The 10,612-nt window shown below is 34.7% G+C and overlaps 1 protein-coding gene and 1 non-coding gene across 2 annotated transcripts; one reads left to right on the top strand and one right to left on the bottom strand.

The window, feature by feature from the left end:
• The first annotated feature begins 357 nt into the window (after nt 1–357).
• Nucleotides 358–465, top strand: LOC112713330 (small nucleolar RNA R71). The gene has a single exon (XR_003158304.1). It is a non-coding gene; the product is annotated as a small nucleolar RNA R71 (small nucleolar RNA).
• A 5,016-nt stretch (nt 466–5,481) lies between these two features.
• Nucleotides 5,482–9,539, bottom strand: LOC112710938 (uncharacterized). Its single transcript, XM_025763427.2, has 5 exons — nt 9,248–9,539; nt 8,393–8,448; nt 8,020–8,102; nt 6,913–7,057; nt 5,482–6,386 (listed from the first exon to the last, which is right to left on the bottom strand). The coding sequence occupies exons 1-5, from the start codon at nt 9,267–9,269 to the stop codon at nt 6,381–6,383; spliced, it is 312 nt and encodes a 103-aa protein (XP_025619212.1). The 5' UTR covers nt 9,270–9,539; the 3' UTR covers nt 5,482–6,380.
• Nucleotides 9,540–10,612: the final 1,073 nt, after the last annotated feature.

Below are 10,612 nucleotides of genomic sequence, written 5' to 3'. Positions count from 1 at the left end.
CTCAGAATCATAAGCTTCTTTTTCAGATGAAGCTTCCTTAGTATTGCTTGGTGCATTTTGCATTCCAGACAGACTTTGAGAAATCATATTGACTTGCTGAGTCAATATTTTGTTCTGAGCCAGTATGGCATTCAGAGTGTCAATCTCAAGAACTCCTTTCTTCTGATTTGTCCCATTGTTCACAGGATTCCTTTCAGAAGTGTACATGAATTGGTTATTTGCAACCATTTCAATTAGTTCTTGAGCTTCTGTAGGCGTCTTCTTCAGATAAAGAGATCCTCCAGCAGAGCTATCCAAAGACATCTTGGATAGTTCAGAGAGACCATCATAGAAAATACCTATGATGCTCCATTCAGAAAGCATATCAGAGGGACACTTTCTGATTAATTGTTTGTATCTTTCCCAAGCTTCATAGAGGGATTCTCCTTCCTTCTGTCTGAAGGTTTGGACTTCCACTCTAAGCTTACTCAATTTTTGAGGTGGAAAGAACTTTGCCAAGAAGGCATTAACTAGCTTTTCCCAAGAGTTCAGGCTTTCTTTAGGTTGTGAATCCAACCATATTCTAGCTCTGTCTCTTACAGCAAAAGGGAATAGCATAAGTCTGTAGACCTCAGGGTCAACCCCATTAGTCTTGACAGTGTCACAGATTTGCAAGAACTCAGCTAAGAACTGATGAGGATCTTCCAATGGAAGTCCATGGAACTTGCAATTCTGTTGCATTAGAGAAACTAATTGAGGCTTAAGCTCAAAGTTGTTTGCTCCAATGGCAGGGATAGAGATGCTTCTCCCATAGAAGTCGGGAGTAGGTGCAGTAAAGTCACCCAACACCTTCCTTGCATTGTTGGCAATGTTGTTGTTTTCGGCTGCCATGGGGTCTTCTTCTTTGAAGATTTCTGTTAGGTCCTCTACAGAGAATTGTGCCTTAGCTTCTCTTAGCTTTCGCTTCAAGGTCCTTTCAGGTTCAGGATCAGCCTCAACAAGAATGCTTTTGTCTTTGCTCCTGCTCATATGAAAGAGAAGAGAACAAGAAAATATGGAATCATCTATGTCACAGTATAGAGATTCCTTGAGGTGTCAGAGGAAAAGAAAAATAGAAGGAAGGGGTAGAAAATTCGAACTTATCAAGAAAGATGGAGTTCGAATTGTGCATTAAGGAATAGTGTTAGTCTATAAATAGAAGGATGTGAGAAGAGGGGAAGAAATTTTCGAAAATTAATTAAAAACATTTTAAAAACATTTTGAAAAACTTTAATTGATTTTCGAAAATAAGAGTGGGAAAGAAATCAAGTGATTTTTTTTTTTGAAAAAGATTTGATTGAAAACTATTTTGAAAAAGATGTGATTAGGAAGATATGATTGAAGAGTTATGGTTTTAAAAAGATGTGATTGAGAAGATATGATTTGAAAAACATTTTAAAAAGATTTGATTTTAAAAATTAATAACTTGGCTAGCAAGAAAAGATATGATTCAAACATTAAACCTTTCTCAATAGAAAAGGCAACATACTTGAATTGTTGAATCAAATCATTAATTGATAGCAAGTATTTTTGAAAAAGGAAAGAAATTGATTTTGAAAACATATGATTGAAAAGATATGATTTGAAAAAGATTTGATTTTGAAAAATTTTGAAAACTTGAAAAAATTTGAGTTAAAAACAGAATCTTCCCTCTTGTGCCATCCTGGCGTTAAACGCCCAGAATGGTGCACATTCTGGCGTTTAACGCCCAAACTACTACCCTTTTGGGCGTTAAACGCCCAGCCAAGCACCCTGGCTGGCGTTTAAACGCCAGTCTGTCTTCTTCACTGGGCATTTTGAACGCCCAGCCTTTTTCTGTGCAATTCCTCTGCTAAATGTTCTGAATCTTCAATCCTCTGTATTATTGACTTGAGAAGACACAAATTAAAAATATTTTTGGATTTTTAATAATAAGGAATAATCAAAATGCAACTAAAATCAAATAACAATGCATGCAAGACACCAAACTTAGCAGTTTGTATACTACTGACACTAACAAAATGAGAATGCATATGAGAAACAACAAAACACTCAAGTCAAGAGAATTCAAAGGTCAGAGCAAGAAAATCATCAAGAATTACTTGAGGATCCTTAAGACACATGAATGAATGCATGCAATTGACACCAAACTTAAAATGAAACTCTAAACTCAACAAGAAATATTTTTGGTTTTTATGATTTTGTAATTTTTTTGTGCTTTTTCGAAAATTAAGTGGAAAAGAAAATAAAGGTATCAAAATTCTTAATGGGAATTCCAGGAATCATGCAATGTGAGTCTAAAGCTTCAGTCTAAAGAAATTAGACATGGCTGAACAAGCTTCAGCAGGACATTGCATTCAAGAGCTAAATTGATGAAGATCAGTCAGCTTTGGTAATGATAAGAACATCACCTTGAAACACTAGAATTCATTCTTAAGAACTCTGAAAAAAAATACCTAATCTAAGCAACAAGATGAACCGTCAGTTGTCCATACTCGAACAATCCCCGGCAACGGCGCCAAAAACTTGGTATGCGAAATTGTGATCAATACTTTTCACAACACAAATAATCCCCGGTGATGAATCCAAAAACTTGGTGTTCAATACCATGGCATAAACACAACTTCGCACAACTAACCAGCAAGTGTACTGGGTCGTCCAAGTAATAAACCTTACGCGAGTAAGGGTCGATCCCACAGAGATAGTTGGTATGAAGCAAGCTATGGTCACCTTGTAAATCTTAGTCAGGCAAACTCAAATGGATATGAATGATGATATACGAATAAAACATAGAGATAAAGATAGAGATACTTATGTAATTCATTGGTAGGAATTTCAGATAAGCGTATGAAGATGCTTGTCCCTTCCGTCTCTCTGCTTTCCTACTGTCTTCATCCAATCCTTCTTACTCCTTTCCATGGCAAGCTTATGCAAGGGTTTCACCGTTGTCAGTGGCTACCTCCCATCCTCTCAGTGGAAATGTTCAACGCACCCTGTCACGGCACGGCTATCCATCTGTCGGTTCTCAATCAGGCCGGAATAGAATCCAGTGATTCTTTTGCGTCTGTCACTAACGCCCCGCCTTCAGGAGTTTGAAGCTCGTCACAGTCATTCAATCATTGAATCCTACTCAGAATACCACAGACAAGGTTAGACCTTCCGGATTCTCCTGAATGCCGCCATCAGTTCTAGCCTATACCACGAAGACTCTGATCTCACGGAATGGCTGGCTCGGTTGTCAGGCGAGCACTCGGTTGTCAGGCGATCAACCATGCATCGTGTATCAGGAATCCAAGAGATATTCACCCAATCTAAGGTAGAACGGAGGTGGTTGTCAGGCACACGTTCATATGTGAGAATGATGATGAGTGTCACGGATCATCACATTCATCAAGTTGAAGAACAAGTGATATCTTAGAACAAGAACAAGCGGAATTGAATAGAAGAACAATAGTAATTGCATTAATACTCGAGGTACAGCAGAGCTCCACACTTTAATCTATGGTGTGTAGAAACTCCACCGTTGAAAATACATAAGAACAAGATCTAGGCATGGCCGAATGGCCAGCCTCCCAAAGAGGGTTCAATCATAAAAACATGATCCAAAGCTCTAAATACAATAGTAAAAGGTCCTATATATAGAGAACTAGTAGCCTATGGTGTATAGAGATGAGTAAATGACATAAAAATCCACTTCCGGGCCCACTTGGTGTGTGCTTGGGCTGAGCATTGAAGCATTTTCGTGTAGAGACTCTTCTTGGAGTTAAACGCCAGCTTTTATGCCAATTTGGGCGTTTAACTCCCATTCTTGTGCCAGTTCCGGCGTTTAACGCTGGAAATTCTGAGGGTGATTTTGAACGCCGGTTTGGGCCATCAAATCTCGGGAAAAGTATGGACTATCATATATTGCTGGAAAGCCCAGGATGTCTACTTTCCAACGCCGTTGAGAGCGCGCCAATTGGGCTTCTGTAGCTCCAGAAAATCCGCTTCGAGTGCAGGGAGGTCAGAATCCAACAGCATCTGCAGTCCTTTTTAGTCTCTGAATCAGATTTTTGCTCAGGTCTCTCAATTTCAGCCAGAAAATACCTGAAATCACAGAAAAACACACAAACTCATAGTAAGTCCAGAAAAGTGAATTTTAACTAAAAACTAATAAAAATATACTAAAAACTAACTAGATCATATTAAAAACATACTAAAAACAATGCCAAAAAGCGTACAAATTATTCGCTCATCACTCACTCACCAAGGCAGTAGAAGTTGAGGCCTCTGAAGAATTATAAAATAAAATTCAGCCTCATAAAGAGATGATTATAGATTTTGTTTAATGAATATGTTACTTTTTTCTGTTTAGTAATTGCTTCAAGCAAATATTTCTATCTAAGCTACAGCTACTTCTACTTAAGAACATACTTTCATGTTTAAACCCTACACATGTCTCTACATCACATAAGCCAATAATAAAATCCTAATTAGAACGCTATCATTACTAACAACCTAGCACAACAAAAACAGAGTTCCAAACCAATAGTTAAGTCATAACAAGTTTGCACAAGCAAATAGAGTTCTAAATAAACCCTAGAGACCTATTCCTAAACCATTTAACTACGTTCTTGTCACTACAGGACTACCCTAACAATGGCCACATACCTAGATTAAATCAACATAATGTAACTAACCTCGAAGTTGGCCACCCTGGCGTAATGCGACGTCTCATTCAGCCTGTTGATGTCTCTGTCATTTTTCGCCTGGCGTGTCATGATCGTATTAGTCTAAACACTACAAGAAACGTTGTTAAAATAGACGGCCAAATCGACGGCTTAGCCGTTGATAATATTCAAATTCGACGGCAAAATAGACGGCGCAGTTGGTCGCTATAAAGCTTGTCGATTTTTCAAAATGCTAATAAAATCGACGACTTTCATGGCCGTCGATAATAATTTAATAAAATTGACGTTCGTTCCGTCTGTAATATGGGTGTGAAAATTTTACATTCTTAATAAAATCGACAACATTGTTGTCGATATTATTATTTAAAATCGACGTCTTCTTTGTCGATAATTGATTCAATAAAATCGACAGCCTTTGTGTCGATATTTAACTCAATAAAATCAACAACACTTTTATCTATAATATGTTTAATAAAATCGACGACAACGTCGTCGATATGTGATTGAATAAAATCAACATAGTTGCCGTCGATTTAATTGTTTAGATTTGTCTATTTTAAATTTTAAAAGTGACAACTTTGCCGACGATTTTAATAGTTATATGTTTTAATTTTTTTTTCTATTTGAAAAATAGTAAACCGTTAATACAAATAAATTTTTAAATATAAAAATAAAATTTATACAAAATAGTAGATAACAAGACAAATAAACTTTTAAATATAAAAATAAAATTTAGACTAAATATTAGATAATGAGTTTACCAACTTATCAAAATAATAGAAAACCCTCTAACATAAAGACTCAAGACAAGATAAATAACTAAACCTAGACTTATATTCATTTAAATTGCAATCCACTAATAATACAAAATATTCAAAGTAAAGTAATTAAATAACCTACTCATACTCGTCTAAATAATCGTCTAAGAAGTGTAAATGGATGCCACTGGAACTTTGATAATACTTGTGATTATGTCAACCCTGCCAATATATATATATATATATATATATATATATATATATATATATATATATATATATATATTGGCACATCAACACTAAAAGCAATACATAAAGTCTTCTAAAAACTTGAATATAAAAACACTTGTTCACTCAACAATTTTTCTTCTTATTAAACCCCAAATTGTTGTAGTCATCGTCATATGCCATTGGGTTTGGGCCCAACCCCAGAACCAATCTGTAGCCATCGTCAGAAGCATTTTAAAATTTCATCCCAAGATTGCTCTTTGTACATCTATAATTAGTCATGGTTTCTCCAAATCTAATGCCATTTAAGCATAATGTAGTATCACCGAAGTTATCATTTTTCCTAAGTTTAGCATCATAAGGAGATTGTGCATCTTTCTTGTTTAAATCCATTATCCAGATGTCGTGTAATACATCTAACAGAAGGTTGAGGTAGCAAAGCAGGTCACCGCATAGCTACTAGAAAATCGACATACCTTCAGAAGTTTATCACTGGGAAAAGATATATCAACATACAGCCTCCGCCACTAACAAACCCAGATGTATCTGATCTATCCATTTTCCAATATACAGGACAAAGTTCACAAATTCTTTCAATGAAGCTAATTCTGCCAAAAGTATTTTATAACGTTTCTTGGAAAGAAACCTTTAATAAGATTGACTAGTACTGATGTCACGAGTTCTCTGGAGCTTAGCGTGCTCCTTCTGGACAAATCATTAAGCTTCATCAACCCTGACAAAGAAGGAAGACATAAGTCTTTGAGAATTAATGGCTAAGGAGAAGATAGTTATTCTTTTAATAACCCAGTGAGACTTGGATAGCCCTTTCACCACCCCAACTATGCAGTCTGTTTATATGATCTAAAGTAAAACTAAAAGTCAAGTTTTTACCCCTCACATCAATCATGAGTCCATTCTTACACAACGAGTTGACTCTTTTGATATGTTAAGAAAATGTGAAAACAGAAACGACCAATAGTAACAAGCAAGTATGAGATAAAAGCATCTTGATGTATAAAAACTAGGAATGAATTATGACAAGAACTAAAAACAAGAGGATAGGATCAGATTATAGACAAGGAAAGTTTTTTCATGTCATTAAAGTATGAACTTAATTCTTTCAAGAAGACAAATGTCAAATATATCTTTGCCTTGAAACAGACCAAAAAGAAAGAGGGAACTTGAAATTAATTAATACTTCAAACAAAAACGAAACAAAAAGATAAGGAAACTGAAAACACCGTGAAGATTTCTCTGACCTTTGCTAATTTAATTGGTGAAAGATCCATTCCTGCCTTGTTTGTATGGTGTTTCCAAGCAATAATAAAATCCTTCAAATATATGATTTTACTTTCAAAGCTTTCAATTCGCTTTTGAAATATATAAAGGAATGCTAAAGACCCCCTGCATGAAATTTGAGCATGAGTCATATCAAGCCACAGGCTAGGAAATCAATGGAAGAGAGTAGTCCTCTTGTAGCAAATGAAAACAAGCTTAGTATAACCAACACAGAACACACTAGCTACATGGCTTCAGCTACTTATTCAAGATATCGTAATAGTAAGATAGTTATACAACCAGCATGTATGTATGTAGTAATAAATAGTGCTAATAAAGAAGATGTTAGAAGTAGATCAAAACAAGAGATGCAGCAACAGGTAAGAAAAATTTACAGCTTCCATGTAACAAAGCAGTAGATCCAAGATAACAAAATCACAAAAACAACACATCGCTTGGAATCTTAGAACATTAGAACTAAGCTATTAAATAGGGAAAAGAAACAACTGAACCAAAAAGAAGTAACGTAAATCATTAAAAGAATAACGAAGTTGCCTCCATATTACCAACATAAAGAGAGAAAATTATTAATCAATCACATCAAGGACTATTTACTTATTCCAAAAATTCAATCATTAAACTTAATGATTAATGAGCAAGACATACAAAGAAAACACTAAAACTTCCAGAACCAAGTCTAGCAAATTCACCAACTAAGAACATAAGAATATGGAGAATAAGACTGATTAGTAAACAACAACTATATCAAAAATGGTCCCCTAGCTCAAAAACCACAATCTGAATGACCAAAAGCCAACAAACCAATTGCAAAGTAACATCACTTACCAAAGAAAAGTTCAAATATTCTGTCAAAAACAAAACATAGTAAAGGATATGTGAAACCAGCTGGTAACAGCTCAGAAAAACAAATAAGAAGAAGCCTTCACACGAGAAACAATAAGAAAGCCTTAACAGCACAAAAAACCAGCAATCCAATTATCACGTAGCAAACAAATTGCAAAAACAAAGTTGAAGATGGAATTAACAGAAATATGTCGATGAAAGTAGAATCAGATTGAAAATATTACCCTAAGCGACCAGAATTCAAAAGAGAATAAGTTTCCAGATCTGGGAACCACTGAAGCCCCCTCCAGTCTTCAAGACTAACGACCTATGAAGAAGAAAACCCATGGAATAAGAAGAAAGAAGATTACAGAGAGAAAGAGAAACTCGTTAAGTAATAAAACCCGGCAAACAAACAAAAAGTTAGTGTTAGATGTTCATAAGAGATTGTGTAGCCTATTAGTTAATGTCAAAATAATAATTATCTTGACACTTTAATTAAGCTAAATGTTCCTCTGCTATATATATGAGTTTAACTACCTTGAGTGACTTTATTATAAATTCAGAAAAAGCTGTAGAATGGTTACAAAGGTACTGAGAGTGTAGAGAAGCTGATACCTGAGGAAGTAATGAGCATCCTTTTACAGTCTTCCTAATGGTGGGGTCAGAGCTTTCTGCAAAGGAGTATCAGAAATAATATTAACATCTGTAATTGTAATAAATAAAGCATTCTTATTATGTATGCTATAGCCACCTTATGTGAGAAGAAAAAATTAATTCAAGAGGGCTTGCTATCTAAATTCTAAATTACCTGAATTCTACTAAAGCTTAAGAAGATAAGGGAATACTTTTTGTTGCAATCTTCCGAAGAATGGTTAAAGTCAAAACACAAGAGTTAACAATAAGCAAATCAAGTCTAGAAATGATTACATTGAAAATCTCTAATCTCACACTTAGAAAGTCAGGAAAATCCAATCTTATTGATTTCAAGTGCATTCAGTTCAGAAATATCCATGATATATTAGATTAGTTTAACAATCACAATGTGAGTTTAATAGTTAGAGCCATTTCTTATGAACCAGCCTTGAACAAGCCACTTATTTCACATAATTTTGTTGATCAACTTTCCTAGGATCATTTCAAGGCATGTAAATCAAACACATTGACATCTTACAATTTATAAATCTTGGTTTCATGATGAAGGGCACAATGACATCTTACAATTTATAAACTTTGGTTTCATGATGAAGGGGAAAATACAGGGCTAATAAAAAAATGCATATAATTAACTAGTATCATGCATCTCATGCTTAGCTTATTCAAAACAAGCAATAAATAGCATATTTCATCAATCATGATGATGTCTTCATCAGCAACAGCTCCTTCCAGTTACCGAAACCCTAATTCAATTCCAGTAGCAGTGAAGAGAAAGCGAAGTCAACCAACAAGACCAGGCGAGAAATTAAAGAATACCTAGCTTGATGAATTGAAGCATGCAGATCCAGAGGTAGAAGTAATAGCTCTATCGCCAAAGTCGTTGATGGCGAAGAACCATTTCGTATGCGACATATGCAAGAAAGGGTTCCAGAGGGACCAGAACCTGCAGTTGCACCGGCGAGGGCACAACCTGCCGTGGAAGCTTCGGCAGAGGGCGAATGAGGTGGTGGTGGTTTGCGTTTCTGAACAATTTGGGGGAGTTTGCATTTCTGTACAATTTGGGGTAGTGGACGCGAGAAGATGAGATTTTACTTTTTACTTTAGTGATAAAAATCGACGGCATACTTGTCGATTTTAATTAAAAAAAAACACATATAGCGTCTATTTTATAGATTAAATTTATACCGTTCATTCCATTTTAGAAAGCAATTAAGACCGTTCAAATTTATCGACGGCAAAATTGTCGATATTTTAAATAATAAAATCAACGTCATATTCGTCGATTTTAATCTAAAATAACAACACATGTAACGTCTATTTTATAAATTAAATTTATACCGTCCATTTCATTTTAGAAAGTAATCTAGACCGTTCAAATTTATCGACGACAAAGTTGTCAATATTTTAAATAATGAAATAGATGCCACATTCGTCGATTTTATTTTCGACTTCTGGTACGTTGATAATACGACGATATTATAAAAATCTCGACGACTAGGCTGTCAATTTTAATATTTTATTTTTAATTATTTTTTTTAGTAATATCGACAGCAAGCCGTCGAAAATTATGGACGGCAGAAATAGCCGTCAATTTTTGGCATCGAAAAACACGCTTTTTCTTGTAGTGAAAATAGGGTAGAAAAGGGTTAAAAGTGGGGAGAAAAAGGTTGACTAAGTCAAAATAGGACCCGAAACAATGATGTAAACGACTTATACTTATAGGCACAGACAGGCCTTATCTCGTTTACAGTGTAAACGAGATATACACGTGACAACTGATATGTCTTATTTCGTTTACACTGTAAACGATATATACGGACTACCATTTCGTTTACAGTATAAACGAGATAACAAAAGAAAATTTAAAATGGTAAATTTTTTTAAATTACAGATTTCGATAAAAATTATATTTATTTTATTATTAAAATAAAAAATCCCAGACAATTGGGATGAAATGAATGCACATATGATATAATTATATAGTATAGGAAGACTTTCAAACATTTACTTTATTGGAACATTGATATACCATGTATTAAACGGTAATAAATAAAGTATTTATCGTCTAACACATGATACAATGTCCAAAATATCCCTGAAATAATGCATAAAAAGACTAATATAACACTTTCAAGGCAAGCCAAGCTTTCTATTGAATTGTAGCTCATCATGGGCTAATTT

The sequence above is a fragment of the Arachis hypogaea genome, chromosome 9, assembly GCF_003086295.3.
Source record: "Arachis hypogaea cultivar Tifrunner chromosome 9, arahy.Tifrunner.gnm2.J5K5, whole genome shotgun sequence".
Lineage (NCBI taxonomy): Eukaryota > Viridiplantae > Streptophyta > Magnoliopsida > Fabales > Fabaceae > Arachis > Arachis hypogaea.
The sequence above is the reverse complement of the archived record's forward strand: the minus strand, read 5'-3'. Positions and strand labels throughout refer to the sequence as shown.